Source organism: Pongo pygmaeus, chromosome 12, assembly GCF_028885625.2.
Source record: "Pongo pygmaeus isolate AG05252 chromosome 12, NHGRI_mPonPyg2-v2.0_pri, whole genome shotgun sequence".
Lineage (NCBI taxonomy): Eukaryota > Metazoa > Chordata > Mammalia > Primates > Hominidae > Pongo > Pongo pygmaeus.
Window position 1 is genome coordinate 48,278,493 of NC_072385.2, and position 20,757 is coordinate 48,299,249.

Genomic DNA, 20,757 nt, shown 5'->3' on the forward strand with positions numbered 1-20,757 from the left:
AGGGTACTGATGAACTAATAAATTCTCTCTGAGCCTGCAGTTTTGGGTCTCTCATACCAGCAGCATACACAGTAGAAAACGGGTTGAAATATGAGTCATGGGATCTGGATTCTAGTCCTGCCTTTGTCATTAACTTGTAATATGATCTCAAGTAGTATGGTTCAATCTTTCTTCTAGACCACAGTTGGAGGTATTATGAAAAGGGGCTGGGGAGGAGGAGGCTGTTGCGGCTGATTTCCTTCTGGACCAAAAGGTCTATTATTCTATCTTCCTCTTGATTATATTGGAGAGAAATGGACTAAAATAAACTAATTCATTATCCAGCTGCCAAACTGGCCTATTTCCCACAGTGTGATCTCCAGGCCTGGACCTGTCTCACTGTAGCACTGGCACAGAAGACACATTGGGCTTTCTACCTCTCTTCTGCAACTGTGGGAAAAAAGACAAAGTTCACAGGCCACCAAAATGATGCCTACCTGATAGAAAGTTTAAACTAGAGAGAAAGGCAACATAATCACATCAACTCCTGACTTCAAGATTTCTAATGATATTGCTGCTGAGCATGTATTTATTCATATTCATTCAACCAAATTAACTACAGTTGGGTCATCCCAATGGCCTATACAACATCTCCACTTGAACATCTAATAGACATCCCTAATTTACGCCTGAAACAGAATTCTTGACCTCCATCTCCAAAATGCTTCTCCCTTCCTCCTGCCTTCCCCATGTCAGTAAATGGCCCTCTTCTCTACCACTTGCTTTCACAGAGACGACTGAGCTATCATCCTTGATTCCTCCTTTCCCCTACATTACAACAGCAAGTCCTCGTTGCCTCTACCTTCAAGATACACCTGGGCCAGGCCACCACTACTCATCATTCCTTCACCCTAGCTCAAGGTACCTTCATCTTTTGACTAAAACAGCCTCCCAATTAGGAGTCTTGCCTTCTACTCTTGCCTCACTCCACCCTGCAGCTAGAATGATCTCAAACACAAGTGGTTAAGTCAGTAACTTGCTCAAAACCATCCACTGGTTTTTGAGCAAGAATCAAAATCAAATTCCTCACCAAGGCCTAAAATGTCCCATATAACCTGGGCCCAGCTTATCCCTACCTCATCTTCTCTGCTCCTCTTCTTTGCCTAGCAGCTTCAACCACCCTGTTGTTCCTCAACCAACCTACCGTATTCCAGCTTTGATACTTAATGAAGTCTCTGCTCCAATGTCACCTCCTCATAAGGCCTTCCTTGACCATCCTTTCTAAAACAGCAACACACACACCAATCATCTGACTTCCAAGGTTATGCAATTTTTTTTTTTTAAATTAAAATAGAGACAGGGTCTCCCTGTGTTGCCCAGGCTGGTCTCAAACTCCTGGGCTTAAGCAATCCTCCCACCTCGGCCTCCCAAAGTATTGAGATTACAGGAGTGAGTCACTGCACCCGGCCAGGTTATGCAATCCTTATTCTCTCACTCTACTTTATTTTCTTCAGAATATTTATCACCTTCCAAAATTACGTTTCATTTCTACTCCACCCCCCAACCCCCAGTCTCCACTAAAATGTAAGCTTCAGAGTGAGAAGAAGTTCCTCTTAACTTTCATTACTCTATCCCTAGCTTCAGTAATAGTGTCTGGCACAGTATTTGTAGAATGAATGAATTTTCCCAGTCTCTATTATGTGCCAAAATATGCACTAGGTGCTAGAGATACCTCCAGCTGTTGTCATCTCTCCTTCCCTTCACAGCCAAACCTTTGGGTAGTGTCCTCAATTTCTCATGTTCAGTCAGAATTTAACACATTGCAATCTGGGTCCAGCCCACTCCTTAGAAACTGCTCATTAAGTTCCACAACCTTCCTTATTCCAATGGCTCAAGCCAATGAACACGGCATTCCTTATCTTCCTGACCTTTCTGTAGTGCTATTGACCATATTCTTCTTCACGAAAATCATCTTCTTAAGTTTCAACACCAATACTCTCACCTGGTCCTCCCATTCTCCAGGCTGTTCAGTTAGTTTCCTGCTCCTTCAATGCTCAATTCAGTTTCCTTATCTTCTCCATACATGTATTTTCACCATCACTGAGCAATCACTCTACAACAATGGACACCTCTTAGCCTAGTCCTCATGTTCACATGTTCAAATCCCCCCTGGACATCTCTACCTGGATGTCCCTCAGGCACCTCAAACCTAACATGCCAAAAACAAAGTCCTTTCTCTTTTCCCTGCTTCCTGCACCCACTCCTGAAAGCATGCTTCTCTGTCCTCTATATGCATCATGATGAATGGCAACACCCAATTAATCAAGCCAGAAACCCAAGTTTTCTTAGACTTTTCATTCTTCCACAATCCCCGTGCTTAATCAATCACCAGATATGACTCTTATTCACCTCTACAACTACAGCAATTATCTTTTCTTGTGGTAATGAAACTGTCTCCCTCCTATACCTTCCTCCCTGCAGATCCATCCTCCAAAGTGCTATCTTTCAGAGCACAAAAATCAGATGTTACTCCCTGGCTTAAAATTACCTAAAAACTCACTCCTCATCACCCTACCCTCTTGACAAAGCTCATCTCCTGGCATTTGTCCCTCCCTTTCTGCCTCAGCAATGCTATCTATGCCTTCCCCCTACACCGCAAGCCTGGCAATCCATCAACTATCATTATTTTTTGAGATGCCTTTATAAATTCACCATCAAAGTATGGAGCCTCTGTATCTGTTTTTTCCACTATATCTGGTAAATATAAATTTATTACAGTACTTACTACACTGTATTATAATCACCTGTCTCATAGGACTGAAACTCCCTTTGTTTTTTTGTCACCAGTGCCCAGCACATCTCCACAGAGTAAGTTTTCAATACATATTTATTAGAAGAATCGATTAAAGCAGAGGTCAGCAAACTATGGGCCATGGACAAATCTGGTCCCCTATCTGGTTTTGTACAACCTGCTAAGAATGGTTTTTACATTTTTAAATGATGGGGTGGGGGGAACTTAGAATAGTATTTGGTGGTGCCTGAAAATTACATGAAATTCAAATTTCAGTGCCCATGAAGATTTACTAGATCATAGTCATGTTCATCTGTTTATACAAAGTCTTATGGCTGCTTTCATACTACAACAGCAGAGTAGAGTAACTGCAATCAAGACCATGTGGCCTACAAAGCCACATTTGCTATGTGGTTCTCCAAAGAAAAAGTCAGACGGCTTCTCAACTAAATATGAATGAACATGGGCTTCGGTCTCTGATAAGAGTTTGATTAAAAATCCTGGCTTTCTCTCTTACTACCTATGGGACCTACGACAAATAACCTAACCTCTCTGAAACTCAACTTCCTATTTGTAAAATGGAATAACATATGCCTTGCTGGGTGGATCTGAAATTTTAAGCCTTTAAACTGAGGTCTCTGCTGTAGGAACCAGTCTAAAAGTTCTTGGTACAGAGCTTAATGTTAAGAAACCAAACCTAGGTTTGAATTCCAGCTCTATCAAACACTGTGCCATCTTAGGGAAGGTACTTAACTTCTCAGTGCATTAATTTCCTCATCTATAAAACTGAGATAATGATACATATCTCATACGACTGTTTAGAGAATTAAATGAGTTGGTACATGTGAAATGCTTACAACAGTGCCTGGCACATAGTAAGCATTCAATAAATATTCAATAAATATTAATATAGCAGATGCTTGGTTAATATTAATTTCTCCCCTTGCTGCCTCTTCATCTACTCTACTTCCCACCCCCATTCCCAAGAAGCCTACTTTTTTTTTTTTTTTGAAATGGAGTTTCACTCTTGTTGCCCAGGCTGGAGTGCAATGGTGCGATCTTGGCTCACCGCAACCTCTGCCTCCTGGGTTCAAGTGCTTCTCCTGCCTCAGCCTCCCGAGTAGCTGGGATTACAGGCATGCGCCACCACACCCAGCTAATTTTGTATTTTTTTTATTTTTTATTTTTTAGTAGAGACGGCGTTTCTCCATGTTGGTCAGGCTGGTCTTGAAACTCCCGACCTCAGGTGATCTGCCTGCCTTGGCCTCCCAAAGTGCTGGGATTACAGGTGTGAGCCACTGCGCCCGGCAGAAGCCTACATTTTTAAAGGAAACAGACAAGTCAACACTCACATGACAAGTGCTATTATACTATAAAAGATGCCTTCCAAGTCAATACGCAAGCAGGGTCCTCCTCTTAGCTCTCTGATTGGGCTGACCCTGACTCCTCTGTCTCTTGCTTCTAAATATGAACATACTTCTCCCTTCTCTATGCTTCCATCCTTAGAAATCTAGCGTATCCCCAGGCTTCAATATAGAAGGCTATGAAATTCTTAAATATAGCCCCAATTTCTCTCCCCTGAACCCCAGAGTAGTATTTCCCACTTCTGATTTCTATCTAGTGGCCTACCATCACCTTAAATTCAAAACATCAAAAGCTGAAAATGATTCTTTTTCCTGTCTCTCCCCTCCTAGCTGCCCAATTTACTAGAAGAACCTGCAATTCTTCCGACACTCTGGCTGGCTGTCCTGCAATTTATACTTTATTCCTTGCTCTCTCAACAATAAGCCTTTATCTTAAGGCATCTTTTTTCTTTCTGTTCCTATGACCATTGACTAATTCAGATCCTTTTTATTTCAAGCTCAAGCTCATTCCAGCAAAAAGGTCTACAGGTCTCCCTGCCACAGGCACAGGCACCAATCTCTCTCTCACATACTACCATACCAATCTGCTTCAGTGATACCAATTTTCATTGCTCCCTTTCTCTGCTTAAAACTTTTAATGCACTACTCCTTCCTCCGTCCCACAATCTGCATGGGAAAAGAACAAGACTGACCTTCACGTGGCAATCAAAATCCTTCACTTATCTACCTTGCTCCCACCTTCATTTCTTATCTACCGTGATAAAAAATACCATCACCTTACATTTATGCAGTGCTTTATCTAATTTAGATAACCTTCTAACATGCACCACCATTTCATCTCAACAAAGGCCTTAGAGAGTAGCTAAACAGGCATTAGTGTCCTCCTTTTACAGATGAGAAAACAGACTACTAGCATTGAACCCAAGTCCGAACAAGTAAGTCCCTGTCCCACTTCACCCCTGGAACCTTAAGTAAGTCAATCAACCTTTTTTTTTTCTTTTTTTTTTTTGAGATGGAGTCTCACTGTGTTGCCCAGGCTGGAGTACAGTGGTGTGATCTCGGCTCACTGCAACCTCCGCCTCCGGGGTTCAGGCGAGTCTCCTGCCTCAGCCTCCCGAGTAACTGGGATTACAGGTGCCCACCACCACGCCCGGCTAATTTTTTTTTTTTTTAGTAGAGACAGGGTTTCACCATCTTGGCCAGGCTGGTCTCGAACCCCGGACCTCGTGATCCACCCACCTTGGCCTCCCAAAGTGCTGGGATTACAGGCGTGAGCCACCGCACCCAGCTCAGCCTTTCTAATATACCTCACTCCCACTGCTAACATACGGGAGTCTTCTGTTCCAGAAACTCTGGTCTCCTCACTGTTGTCCCACCTACCTCTCTCCAACACACTGCATGTTTTCTTAGTTCTGCACTTTACCTCCTACATTCTTTCACTTGGCGGATCCCCTTCCTCCAACTCATCCTATAAAAATACGGTACTTCTTCAAGTCTTGAGTTTAAATGCCACCCTAAGGAAATCTCTTCTCTGACACCCAAATAACACCTCATTCCACTTGCCAACACTACAGAACCTGTAGTAAATGAGCTGACACTTTTAATTGCCCCAGTCATACAAGGGCTATTTTATTTTAAATACTTAGACCTTATTGCTTCAGTCATACCACATACTTTAGGAGGAAAAATTCTAAGAGTTTTCTATATGCCTCATAGTACCTATCATAATACCTTGCACATAAGGACCCAAAGTTTTAGGTTAGACATCCAAGGCCAGTGTTTTTCAATAGGAGGTGACAATCCATGAATAGAATGTGAAATCAATCTAGAAGGTCACAACTAGTATTTTGGTTTTTAATGAAGCAGAATAGAAAACAAGGTACATGTTTCAAAGTAGTGATAAGTACTATTTTGCATTACTCTTGCTTCATTACATATGTATGTGACTACTGCATCAGAATATAAAATATATTTCTCAGTGTTATTTTTTTAAAAAGTTTGAGAGCTGCTAATGTATGTAAATGACCTAGTTTCTGGGCCCAAGGGTTTTTTTTTTTTTTTTGAGATGGAGTCTGGCTCTGTCACCCAGGCTGCAGTGCAGTGACACAATCTCGGCTCACTGCAACCTCCGCCTTCTGGTTTCAAGCGATTCTCCTGCCTCAGTCTCCCCAGTAGCTGGGATTACAGGCACCCACCACCACGCCCGGCTAATTTTTGTATTTTTAGTAGAGACGGGGTTTCACCATGTTGGCCAGGCTGGTCTCAAACTCCCGACCTCGTGAGCCGCCTGCCTGGGCTTCCCAAAGTGCTAAGATTAGAGGTGTGAGCCACCGCGCCCGGCCAGGCCCAAGGGTTTTACATTCAAACTAGGAAGATTCACCTTCCAACAAACCCCATACCCTTCAGGAAACATCAGTTAAATAGAGTAACAGGGGTCAAGAAAGACAAAGCTTAAAAGAACGGTAAATGCAGGGAAAGTTTGTAAAGAAATGTTCTTAGAGATGTTTGGGACACAAACTGAGTATGTATTTTCCACCCTCAGCCATTTAGTTAGTCAAAAAGATCTTTCTATAGAAGCAGGGCTTCCGAAATGTGTTTCTCAAAGCATTCACAGTTCAACAGTCCTCAATACAGCCTACAATGCAAGGGTGTGCAAGATCTGGCTCGAACTACGCCAACTTCACTTCCTACCCCTTTCCACCCCAATCATTGCCCTCCAGCCACATGGCCTCTGTGCTGTTCCAAGAACATTCCAATTTCAGGACCTCTACACTTGCTGTATCCTCAGTCGTATTTTTTTTCCTTTAAATCTCTCTCATTTAACTACGGCTTTTCCTTAAATGTCCATATTCAGATAGGCTTTTCCTGACCACCCTATCTAAAGTAGCCCATACTCTGGCTGGCCATGGTGGCTCATGCTTGTAATCCCAACACTTTGGGAGGCTGAGGCAAGAGGATTGAGCCCAAGAGTTCGAGGCCATACTGGGCAACATAGTGAGGCCCCAACTTCACAAAATAAATAAATAATAGAAGTTTCTTTTCTTTTTTTTTTTTTTTTTGAGACAGAGTTTTGCTTGCTGCCCAGGCTGGACTGGAGTGCAATGGCGCAATCTTGGCTCACCGCAACCTCCGCCTCCTGGGTTCAAGCAATTCTCCTGCCTCAGCCTCCCAAGTAGCTAGGATTACAGGCATGCGCCACCATGCCCAGCTTATTTTGTATTTTTAGTAGTGACGGGGTTTCTCCATGTTGGTCAGGCTGGTCTTGAACTCCTGACCTCAGATAAGCCACCCACCTCAGCCTCCCAAAGTGCTGGGATTACAGGTGTGAGCCACTGCACCCAGCCTCTGCTAAGCTTCTTTAAATATAAAAGAAAGAAAAAAATAAAAGGGTCATGAAACCAGTATATGTTAAAAAATAATTTTAAGGTGAAAAAGAAATGAAAAATCTAAGTTCTTAGGAGAGAAACTGAAGCAGAAATCCACAGCCAAGTGTGATGGCTCACATCTGTAATTGTAGCACTTTGGGAGGCTGAGGTGGGAAAATTGCTTGAGCTCAGGAGTTTGAGACCAGCCTGGGCAATACAGCAAGATCCCATCCCTACACAAAATACATATAGAGTGTGGGCTACTTTATTTACTTATGTTTTTAAAGAAACTTCTATTATTTATTTACTTATTTTGTGAAGATGGGGTCTTACCATGTTGCCCAGCTTTGTCTCAAACTCCTGGCTCAAACAATCCTCCTTCCTCAGCCTCCCAAAGTGCTGGGATTACAAGCATGAGCCACCATGGCCAGCCAGAGTATGAGCTACTTTAGATAGGATGGTCAGCAAAAGCCTAGCAGACCCTCAATGCATAAATGTGAATATGTTTTTCAACTGAGGCATTTTTTAAATGAAAATTTAGCATCTGAATTAAAATATGCTGAATGTAAAATTTAAGATTTCAGACTTTGGCTGGGAACAGGGACTCACTCCTGTAATCCCAGCACTGTAGGAGACCAAGGTAGGACTGCTTGAGGCCAGGAGCTCAGGACCTGCCTGGGCAACATAGGGTGACTCCATCTCTATAAAAAATACAAAAGTCAGCCGGACGCGGTGGCTCACGCCTGTAATCCCAACACTTTGAGAGGCCAAGGTGGGTGGATCACCTGAGGTTAGGAGTTCAAGACCAGCCTGGCCAACACAGCGAAACCCCGTCTCAACTAAAAATACAAAAAAATTAGCTGGGCATGGTGGCAGGCGCCTGTAATCCCAGCTACTTCGGGAGGCTGAAGCAGGAGAATTGCTTGAACCCAGGAGGTGGAGGTTGCAGTGAGCTGAGATCGCGCCATTTTACTCCAGCCTGGGCAACAAGAACGAAACTCTATCTCAAACAAACAAGCAAAAAAACAAAAGTTAGCCAGGTGTGGTGGCACGCGTCTGTAGTCCTATCCACTCAGGAGGTTGAGGTGCGAGAATCTCTTGAGGATGGGAGGTCAAGGCTGCAGTGAGGTACGATCACACCCCCACACTCCACCCTGGGCAACAGAGTGAGACCCTGTCTCTTAAAAAAAAAAAAATTAAGACTTTGTAAGAAAAAAACGTAAATATATCATAAACAATTCTATGTCAGTTACAGGTTGAAATGGTATTTTGGATATATTGGGTTGTTATTTCATTATTAATTTCACCTCCTTTTTTAAAAATGTGGCTACCAGGGAATTTAAGATTATGTATGTGGCTTACATTAGATTTTTATTGGATAGCAATGGTCTACCCCAATTCTGAAAGTAGATTTGCTATTTCTCTTCCACTGGTGGCTTTTAAAAAGCTTGCAGAAAATATGATCTAGAATAACGAAGAAACATGAAAATATACAGCATGTCTGACTCAGAATGAAGACCCTTGATACTGATCTAATATAGGAACACTTGTATTTCTCATCTACTGTCACTTGACGTTCTTATCACCAGTTTTCCTAGATAAGAGAAAATCAGTCCCACCTCTGTGACCACTGTGTGTATTCATATGTATAGCCATACAAACACACTGTATAATTTACATTGACTTAGAAGTGCAATTAACTACATACAAATCCCTAATAGCATCAGACTGAACATCAAGATCTTTGAACATGAAAACTACCTGGGTTCCCATTCACCATCCAACCATCCTCAACTCCCAGCATGTATTTCACCATCATAGAAAAGAAGGGCCGGCATGGTGGCTCAGCCTGTAATCCCAGCACTTTGGGAGGCGGAGGCAGGTAGATCACCTGAGGTCAGGAGTCCAAAACCAGCCTGGCCAACATGGCGTAAACCCCGTCTCTACTAAAAATATAAAAATTAGGGCATGATGGTGCACGCCTGTAATCCCAGCTACTCGGAAGGCTGAGGCAGGAGAATCACTTGAACCCAAGAGGCGGAAGTTGCAGTGAGCCGAGATTACGCCACTGCACTCCAGCCTGGGCGACACAGCCAGACTCCATCTCAAAAAAAAAAGAAAATAAGGAACACATCTGTAACTCCTTTATATAATCCCTGCCTGCTCTACTTCAACGTCCTTAACTCCTAATTTAGAAAACTTCTCTGCTTACACTGCCAAACCTCTACAACCAGAGGACACCAAAGGAGAATACTGGTGGAACAAGAACAGTAGGGTCCAGCTATTCACCCCAATAGTTGTTAGTTATCTAACCATTCACAAAAACCCGTAACGCAAAAAACTACACTGAACACAAAAATAAATGTTTAATCCCTTTACCTCTTTTCTAAGTATCAAAAGATAATCACAAATCTATGAGGAATCGCCGGGCACAGTGGCTCACGCCTGTAATCCCAGCACATTGGGAGGCAGAGGCAGGCGGACCAATTGAGGTCAGAGGTTCGAGACCAGCCTGGACAACATGGTGAAACTCTGTCTCTACTAAAAAAAATACAAAAATTAGCTGGGCATGGTAGTGGGCGCCTGTAATCTCAGCTACTCAGGAGGCTGAGGCAGGAGAATCATTTGAACCCAGGAGACAGAGGCTGCAGTTGAGCTGATATTGTGGTACTGAACTCCAGCCTGGCCGACAGAGCCAGACTCCATCTCAAAAAAACAAACAAACAAACAAAAAAAAGCCTGGAGAATAAGAAAGGAGTGCTGCTGGAGAGACCCTTTACTTTGCTGAGTAGGGAGGATGACAGAGTCTCAAAGGAACAATAAAACTCATAACCAAATAATAAATTATAATCAAATATACCTGTGACTGTTCCAAGTCAACTCATCAACCTAGTACTCTAAAAAGTGACTCTCCTAATGAAAATCCTCTTACTATAGAAAAAGTTGATATCATGGCACTGAGTACCAGCAAAAGAGAGGAAAAAAAACATTAAAATTCTACAGAAAAGGCTGGGCACGATGGCTCACACCTGTAATCCCAGCACTTTGGGAGGCCGAGGCGGGCGGATCACGAGGTCAGGAGATCGAGAACATCCTGGCTAACACGGTGAAACCCTGTCTCTACTAAAAAGACAAAAAATTAGCCGGGCGCGGTAGCGGGTGCCTGTAGTCCCAGCTACTCAGGAGGCTGAGGCAGGAGAATGGCACGAACCCGGGAGGCGGAGCTTGCAGTGAGCCGAGATCACGCCACTGCACTCCAGCCTGGGCGACAGAGCGAGACTCTGTCTCAAAAAAAAAAAAAAAAAATTCAACAGAAGATAATGTGCAAACCTAATTAGTCATGACATCAAGATGCTTCATCCACTTATTCTTCTGCTGTCTCTTCTAGCTGAAGATAATACAACTGACCCACTCTTCTGATTTCAGTTTTTTTTTTCTAGTAGCAGTGATCAAGTTACAGGGATCCATCCATACTTCTTTGCCAATACCCCCGTGGCCACTGGCAAAGTTTGATGGACTGCTGGCTGGCACTGTGGCCACAGAAGAGATGAGACTAGGCCAGGTGTGGTGCTTCACACCTACAATCCCAGCACTTTGTGAGGCCGAGGCAAGAGGATCGCTTGAGCCCAGGAGTTCAAGACCAGTCTGGATGACACAAGGAGACCCTATCTCTACAAAAATTTCAAAAAGTTTTCAGGCTTGGTGGCACATGCCTGTACTCCCAGCTACTTGGGAGGCTGAGGCAGGAGGATCACTTAAGCCCAAAGGTTGAGGCTGCAGTAAGCCCTGTTTATGTCACTGCACTCCAGTCTGGGTGACAGAGTGAGACCCTGCCTCAAGACAAAAAAAAAGAGATAAGGCTAATTGACTGTGTATATGAATTGGATGGACTCATAATTCTACTTTGCTACAACTCAGAGAGCCAACAATGAAAAACAATTCTACAGGTAGTTACCATGGTTAACAAACACCAAGAGGGCCATCAGGGATGTAGCAGAGAGGCAACGGCGGAAGGTGCCTAACAAGGCAATTCATTCATCTCTTGTTCATTTCACTGGGCAGTGTTTTCACTTCCTGGTACCCAGCTCTCAAGACATTCCATCCGGTGTGAGAGCTGGTTTTGTTTCCAACATCCTGTAGCTACAGATCCATTTCCAAGCTTCACACCCACCTTGCCTGTCTTTCCTCTGCCAACACCCACCTGGCCGCTGGTCCTTACCAACCCAAAACCAGCCTATCTTTTCCTGGTTCCTCACTTCCTTCTCATGTAATCTAGGTAATATGTTCCTTTAGGAAACTGCCTTATCCCAGATCTTTAACATAAATCAAGACATGGCTAATATATAAAAATAACTGGCTGGGCGTGGTGGCTCACGCCTGTAATCCCAGCACTTGGGAGGCTGAGGTGGGCAGATCACCTGAGGTCAGGAGTTCAAGACCAGCCTGACCAACATGGAGAAACGCCATCTCTACTACAAAAAAAAAAAAAAAAAAAAAATTAGCTGGGCGTGGTGGCACATGCCTGTAATCCCAGCTACTTGGGAGGCTCAGGCAGGAGAAACACTTGAACCCGGGAGGCAGAGGTTGCGGTGAGCCGAGATCGCGCCATTGCACTCCAGCCTGGGCAGCAATAGTGAAACTCGGTCTCAAAAAAAAAAATTTTTTTTCTAAATTTTAAGATGCTCTGATCTATATACTGCTTGCAGGTTTTTTTCTCAATTTTAATGAATAACTTCAAAGACTGAAAAAAAAATACCTTATAATTTTAAGGAAATGAAAAACATCATGGTCCTTAGCACAACACTAAAATTAATAAAAAATTAATCTTCTATAAACAAAGACTTTTATTAGGAACAGCATTCTACTTTTAACTTTTATGAATATGCAGTTTAGGGAGTGCTTCCTTTGAGTCCATATGCATGAAAGTAGCCCCACAGCAATATTTATAAAGTGATTTTTTTTTTTTTTTAGACAGAGTTTTGCTCTTGTTGCTCAGGCTGGAGTGCAATGGGCGATCTCGGTTCACTGCAACCTCCGCCTCCTGGGTTCAAGAGATTCTCCTGCCTCAGCCTCCCGAGTAGCTGGGATTACAGGCGCCTGCCACCACGCCTGGATTTTTTTTGTATTTTTAGTAGAGACAGGGTTTCACTATGTTGGCCAGGCTGGTCTCAAAATCCTGACCTCAGGTGATCCACCCATCTTGGCCTCCCAAAGTACTGGGATTACAGGCATAAGCCACAGCGCCCAGCTCATAAAGTGATTTAAAAAACATTATTTCTAGGGTAATTCAATGACACCTTAGCCTTCACTAAAAACTTTTGGAGCTTCTAGTTTAAAAACAAAAAAAACATGGCCGGGTGTGGTGGCTCACACCTGTAATCCCAGCACTTTGGGAGGCAGAAGGGAGGATCACTTGAGGTCAGGACTTCGATACCAGCCTGGCCAATATGGTGAAATCCCATCTCTACTAAAAATACAAAAATTAGCCAGGCACGGTGGCTCACGCCTGTATCCTAACACTTTGGGAGGCTGAGGTGGACAGATCACCTGAGGTCAGGAGTTCGAGACCAGCCTGACCAACATGGACAAACCCTGTCTCTATAAAAATACAAAATGAGCCAGGCATGGTGGTGCATGCCTGTAATCCCGCTACTCAGCAGGCTGAGGCAGGAGAATCGCTTGAACCCAGGAAGTGGAGGTTGCGGTGAGCTGAGATCGCGCCATTGCACTCTAGCCTGGGCAACAGGAGCGAAACTCCATCTCAAAAAACAAACAAAAATTAGCCAGGCATGCTGGTACATGCCTGTAATTGCAGCTACTTGGGAAGCTGAGGCAGGAGAATTGATTGAACCTGGGAGACGGAGGTTGCAGTGAGCCGAGATCATGCCACTGCACTCCAGCCTGGATGACAGAGTGAGACTCTGTCTCAAAAAAAACCCAAAAACCAAAAGACAAAAAACCTAGGCAAATATATATGATAGATATCATAAAGTTGATGTTTTGAAAAGTAAGTTATGATGCATGGATTTCTTTTAAAAATGTTGCAAAGCTTAGTATGAAGGGATCTGTTTAGTTATTTCACATCATAAGTTTCATAAGCTGCTATTGTGAAAAAGTTACCATCTTACAAGATTGCTGCTAAGGCTGGGCACAGTGGCTCATGCCTGTAATCCCAGCATTTCGGGAGGCCGAGGCGGGTGGATTACCTGAGGTCGAGAGTTCAAGACCAGCCTGACCAACATGGAGAAACCCTCTATCTACCAAAAATACAAAATTAGCTGGGTGAGGTGGCGCATGCCTGTAATCCTAGCTACTCGAGAGGTTGAGGCAGGAGAATCACTTGAACCTGGGAGGCGTAGGTTGCGGTGAGTTGAGATCGCCTCATTGCACCCCGGCCTGGGCAACAAGAGCGAGGAAAGAAAAAAAAAAAGATTGCTGCTAAAACATCTTAAAATCCTCAGACTAAAAGGAATCTCTTCCAAATTGAGTTCCCAATTTGAAACAAGAACATGTAGTTATGTTTTACTACATTTTAACTTAAACATGAATGTAAAAATATGGGAAAATGAGCTTCAAAATGAACTTTAAATGAAATTATGAAATCAAAGACCCCAGAAATTAAAATGTGATTCATTTTCCCATAAATTTACATTCTTATATATTCTCTATTGAAAGTCAAGGTAAATATAATTTACGATTTATTGAAACTGAAAAAGTTGCTGGGCATGGCAGCTCACACCTATAATCCCAGCGCTCTTGAGAGCTGAGGTGGGAGAATCACTTGAGCCCAGGAGTTTGAGACCAGCCTAGGCAATACTGGAAGATCTAGTCTCTACAAAAGAGAAAAAAAAAATAGTCGGGTGTGGGGCACACACCTGTAGTCTGACCTGCTACGGAGGCTGAAGTGGGAGGATTCTTTGAGCCTGGGAGGTCAACGCTGCAGCGGGCTATGCTGGTGCACAGCATGGGCAACAGAGACCCTGTCTCAAAAACAAAAAACGAACTGAAAAAGTCTTAAGAATGTGGTTAAAGTACAATAAGTTGTAAGAAGACCTGATGGTAAGGATCTTATCAGTGGGAGTCCATTTACATTTCTACAGGGAGGCAAAAGGCACCGCATTAAAATCACATGCTAATTACCAATCTTGGCTTTGTAGTCCCCAAATCCCGAAACCAAATTATTTCTGTCTATATGTGTGCTTCAGTGGCAGATAACATTTTTTGAAAAGAGAAAATTAAGGCTGGGAGCAATGGCTCACACCTGTAATCCCAACACTCTGGGAGGCTGAGATGGGAGGATCACTTGAGCCTGGGAGGTGGCGGCTGCAGTAAGCCAAGATCCCACCAATGTACTCTACTCTAGCCTGGGCAACAGAGAGTAAAAAAATAAAAATAAAAAAGGAGAGAGAGAGAGAGAGAGAGAAAATTAGAATCTACTAAGAAAAGAGTGGTACAACTTTCAAAAAGTTGGAGCTGCCATTCTACAATGTATACGTATTTCAAAACATCATGTTATACATGATAAATATATACAATTTTTGCCAATTAAAAAAATAAAAAAAGTTGGGACTAACTAGATTAATGGCCTACGTAGTCTTGTATTTTACATTTTAAAAATAAATAGTATCAGATACTTCTGAGACCAGCACAACAATATGACCACCTGCTCATTTATCCACTATCATTTTTACATGTGAAAATCATCAAAAAGCTAGAAAAATTATAAATCAGATAAAGATAAGGACTCTACTTGAAATCTCAATTTTTTTTTTTTTTTTTAAAGAAATAGGGTCTCTCAGCCTCCCATGTAGCTGGGACTACATGTGCACATCACTGCAACCGGCTTGAAATCTCAAACAATTTTACCCAAAATCAAAAGTAGCCCAGAAAAAGTTAAGAAGGTGCCGGGCGCGGTGGCTCAGACCGGTAATCCCAGCACTTTAGAAGGCGGAGGTGGGTGGATCACTTGCGGTCAGCAGTTCGAGACCAGCCTGGCCAACATAGTGAAACCTGTCTCCACTAAAAATAGAAAAATTAGCCAGTTGCAGTGGCAGGCGCCTATAATCCCAGCTACTCGGGAGGCTGAGGCAGGAGAATCACTCGAATCCGGGAGGTGGAGGATGTAGTGAGACAAGATCACGCCACTGCATTCCAGCCTGGGCGACAGAGCGAGACTCTGTCTTTAAAAAAAAAAAAAAAAAAAAAAAGGAGTTAAGAAGGCACTCAAGAAAAAAGTGCTAGAATCACAGTAGAGTACCTCTATGAAATTTGACAAAATTAGTAAAAGTTGGCAATTACTTTGTCATCAGTGTTTACCCCTTCCTTATGGCATGTTTCACACTGCACTGTGGAAGCTACGTAAAAAATGCATCTTCCTCACCAAGACTTAAGGTAAGGAGCAGCATCTTATTCACTTAGCCCCACATTCCTTGGAACCTAGCAGACTGCCTTACACATAGTAGTGACTGAAAGATTGAATGATTTAGGGCGACACATGTACCTAGATCCAGGTAATCAATTAGGCTCTAATCTATGCAAGAACATTCATGATTTCATTTTAGCTAATAAGCAGTGAGCAATTTGTTAAGTTGCTTTTTTTTATTTGGAAAGCTTTAAAAGTAGATTTTAAGCTCTGAATGACATACTTACATTTTAAATGTATTTGAAAGTATGATAGTGAGACATTTTAAAAAATACATCAAGATAAAAAATGACTGGGTTCACTGTGAACTAGACAGTGTTGGTAGGGTGAACAGAAAGCGGGTGCTAAAGTCTATAAAATGTTAACATGACAAGAACACCACAAAGTGAGTTAAAAGTGGCCCTACAATTCTCACTGGAAAAGTATTAACGGACAAACAGGAAAAATGTAGAGTACTGCCATCTCCACTAAGGGTCTGGAGGGTGGGGAGCCTGTTGCCCACTCCTGAGGAACAATTATTTCCATTCCTCATGGTGCTGCTGAAAAGTGAAGTACGGAGGAGCTGGTTCAGTCTGTGAACTCATTTCCCATCACCCAAAGAAAATGATGGCATACCAAGCTGACTGGGCCCCTTCTAGACTCTTGACAGTTCAAGCTCTATCAACTCTCTAAAGTGCCAGTCTAGGGCAGAGGTAAGGTAAGGCAAACTACAGCCCTCAGGCCAAATCCAATCACCACCTTTTTTTTTAGAGACGGATTCTCACTCCGTCGCCCAGGCTGGAGTGCAGTGGCATGACCTCAGCTCACTGCAACCTCCACCTCCTGGGTTCAAGCAATTCTCTGCCTCAGCGTGAGCCACCAGGCGTGAGCCACCACGCCTGGCCCACCACCAGCTTTTATATAGCCGGAAAGTTAAGAATGGTTATTTGTATTTTTGAATGGTGGGGGTGTCAAATGACAAATCATATTTCATGACACATGAAAATTACATGAAATTCGGCCAGGTACGGTGGCTTACGCCTGTAATCCCAGCACTTTGGGAGGCCAAGGCAGGCGGATCACGAGTTCAGGAGTTTGAGACCACCCTGGCCAACATGGTGAAACCTCATCTCTACTAAACAAAATACAAAAATTAGCCAGGCGCAGTGGTGGGCGCCTGCAATCCCAGCTACTTGGGAGGCTGAGGCAGGAGAATCACTTGAACCCGGGAGGTGCAGGTTGCAGTGAGCCAAGATCACGCCACTGCACTCTAGCCTGGGCAACAGAGCAAGACTGTGTCTCAAAAAAATATATATATATGAAATTAAAATGTCAGTGTCCACAAATAAAGTTTTAATTGGAACAGAACCATAATCTTTCAATTACAGGTTGTCTATAGCTGCTTTCGTACTATTACAGCTTGCTAAGCCTGCAATGTTTGCCACCTGGTCCTTTACAAAAGAAGCATGCTGAACCCTGGACTAGAGCATCTCTCTATGCTCCTGGTTGCATTGCCTTTCTCAGAGGCACTGCATCACAAGGTTGAGCCTTCAAGCTTGACAGGTGTCCATCTCAGGACTGTGTCGTCCAAAGTTACATTAATAAAATCACATGATTTAGTGTAATTCATTAGGGTGGGTACAAAGACAAAGTAACATATTACCTGCACACACAAGGCCCTGAAAAGGAAGCACCAAGCAAGTACAACATGATAGGCTTGTTCAAACCTTTTACCACACTATTAAATCCAGTTCAGGGTCACACTACTGACAGGAAATGAGAACTACAGAGAATTTGGAGGTGGACAGATGACTGAGAGCGCAAAAATTACACGACTAAAGAAACACAGGCTGGGCACGGTGGTTCACGCCTGTAATCCCAGCACTTTGGGAGGCCAAGGCGGGTGGATCACCTGAGGTCAGGAGTTCGAGACCAGCCTGAACAACATGGTGAAACCCCATCTCTACTAAAAATACAAAAATTGGATGGGTGTGGTGGCAGGCGCCTGTAATCTCAGCTACTTGGGAGGCTGAGGCAGGAGAACTGCTTGAATCTGGGAGGCGGAAGTTGCAGTGAGCCGAGATCACGCCACTGCACTCCAACCTGGTGACAGAGCGAGACTCCAGCTAAAAAAAAAAAAAAAAAAAAGAAAGAAAGAAATAAAGAAAGAAAGAAATGCTGAAAGAAATGGGACTCATTGGCCCAAAAAAGGGAAAGGTAAGAAAAGAACTAATAGCAAGGGTGCCAAACACTGTATTTACTGATAGGTCAAAGTCTTACTGATGACAGTAATGACAGTCTGAACTAATATTCCACGAAATATGTATCTAACGAGTTAAATGTGATTCATGAGACTGCTATTCCTGTCTTAGGCCATAAACTAGACCCTTGAAAGAGAATCACTTGTCGAATACTGTACTATAAGTCTTCAACAGATGTATTTAGGTATGTTCCTTTTTCATTAGGTATGTTCTATTTTCTGACATTAACATAAGTTACTAGGAAAAGTGTGCTACTAGTGTGCTGAGGTTCAGCAATATTCAAGTAACTAAAAGGTAATGTAAGTTTCATAACCACACACTTTTGCACAGGACCAAAGGGGGGAAATGGGCTTAAATTACAGAATATATGTTACATTCAAGAATGTTCCAAATATGAGATTTTAATTACTCTAACAGAGCACTGGGGGTGAAGGAATTTTCTTCCCAGGACGCTTCAATTAGAATGCTCGTCTGGAACTATCTGTATGCTTTCTTAGACCAAGGAGAATGAGTCTGAAACACCCTTCCATGGCTGTGATTCTGTAACTAACTCTCCCAGTTTTCAAGAGTAAGAAAGCTTGCAGCCGTTGCTCACTTTTGTTTTGTCTTGAAGGTGGTCAACGTACACAGGACTACAGTTTAAGATAAACTTTAATATCCCAAATTGAAAATTGATTATAACTTTAATTACAAGTTCTTAAAATTACAGAGATAAGGATACATTTCCATTAAGCAGACGAAGTGGGGAAAAGAGACATAGCTTCCTACTTCTGTATTCCTTTCAATGAGGCTAGGAACCTCATTATTTCAAAATGTCCAACACTTGAACACAGTAAGTACTCAGTAAATGCTTTGCGAAGAAAATATAGTATATTTCATTTAGTTTTGTAACTTTTAAAATACAGAATCGTTGAACACAGAATGTTGAGTCAATTTCAACGTCGCAATTAGTAATGCGAATTTTGAACCTTGTTCTAAATACAATTTTAATCAATCTGAGTTTTTCAGCCTTGAAATTCTAAGGTCCGTATTTCCCAAAGAATATGCTTCCCATAGTGCTAAGCACACACTAAACTGACTCACTAAACTTTCTCCACTCCTACATCACCTATACAGGATTTTAAAATCTGGAGTACACAAACTTTCAAGCCACTTCTGCAATCTTGTATTAACCTTAGCAGGACAAACTTTTCGCCAAGACTCTTAACACTTTTTATCCAAAAACCTGTAGTAGTGAAACAAAGAAAACACAACCCCCTCCTCCTTTTCTAAACCATATGGCAGTACATTAAAGTTAACTTATTTCTTACCAGCTCGAAGCCTATACATCGACCCTAAACATTTGTCTCTTTGTGCCCTGGGACTGGGCTTAGAGCTGCCTGCTTATTTGCAACTGTATTCCAATCGTGTTTTAAAATCGCACAACAAGGTCCAAAACGACCCCCGACCATGAACAGACCTCACCATCGTCTTTTTCCAAAACCTGGTCTGGTAGGCAGCACATGCCGGCGAGGGCACCAGGGCCGCGGGGAGCGAGCCCTGCTCCGCCTGGGTGACTGAGCAGGGAGTTTGCTTGCTGCGGCGGGGTCGGATCCACCCCGGGAACTTGGTTACCCGAGCCCAGGGACGCGCCGAGGCCTAGCCGCGAGGCCGGGGCGGGCTCCAGGCGGCGAGGGCTTCCCGTCCCCTGGCCGCAGAGCCTTCCCGCCAGCCCCGCGGTCGCCCGCAGGCGGGGACACTCGCCGTCGTCTCCCGGCGACCGGACGCGCCTGCCGGGTCCCGGGCCGGCTTTTTTACCTCCTGCTGCCGCCCGCGGCCCGGCTCTGCGACCACACCGGGCTCTTCCGGGGCGGCGGGAGCGCTAGGCCGCGCTGGGGCCCGCGGCTCCCGAACCGGCCGGGCGGTCCTCGGCGTCCGGTATCAGTCCCGAGGGCCGAGCTCCCGCCGGTAACGGGCCCCGCCGCCTCCCCTCCCCCCCCGCCCCATGACAGTGCAAACCCTCCGGCCGCCCGGGCCGCCCCGCCTCCAGCACCAGGCCCAGCTAAGGGCCGCGGCCGTGGCGGCAGCGGCGCCGCGGCTCTCCGCCCTCGCTCGCTCGCTCCCGGGTCCAGCGCCTCGGGCCCGGCTCGGGCTCGGCCAAAGTCTCCGCCGCTTCCTGGCCGCCCTCCGCCGCGCCCGGCCCGGGCGGGGTAGGCCGAGGCCCGGGCGGTGCGGGTGGGGGCGGGGGCTCCTCTCACCTTCATGTCGGGACATCCTAGTTCAGACGGTGGCGGCGCGGCCCCTCCCGGGCTCCGGCTGCAGTGTCCCCGGCGGGGTCCCGGCGCTGCCCGCGCCGGCCGGCCGACTCCCACTCGACTCCCGGGCTCGGCCGCGGGGGCGGGGTGGGCAGGGGAGCGCTCCCGCGGCGGCGGCGGCGGCGGCGGGGAGGCGGCGCGGGGCGGGAATGGGGCCGGGCCTGGTCGGGGCTGAGCTCCTCCAGGAGGCGGGTCCGACGCCGCGGCTCCGCCGGCGCCCGCCGTGACTCCGGTCACTCTCGGGCCTGCCGGCTCCCGGCAGCGGCGCGGCGCTCCGCAAATCCCGCTCCTCCCCTCCCCCG

The 20,757-nt window shown here is 44.7% G+C and overlaps 1 protein-coding gene across 1 annotated transcript in view; it reads right to left on the reverse strand.

Moving 5' to 3' along the window:
* KCMF1 (potassium channel modulatory factor 1) overlaps positions 1 to 20,070 on the reverse strand; it is an 80,847-nt gene extending 60,777 nt beyond the window's left edge. Inside the window, exon 1 of the mRNA XM_054475155.2 lies at positions 19,626 to 20,070. Coding sequence (XP_054331130.1) covers positions 19,626 to 19,665 — 40 coding nt within the window. The 5' untranslated portion in view covers positions 19,666 to 20,070. The remainder of the gene's footprint in view (positions 1 to 19,625) is intronic.
* Between the last annotated feature and the right edge of the window lie 687 nt (positions 20,071 to 20,757).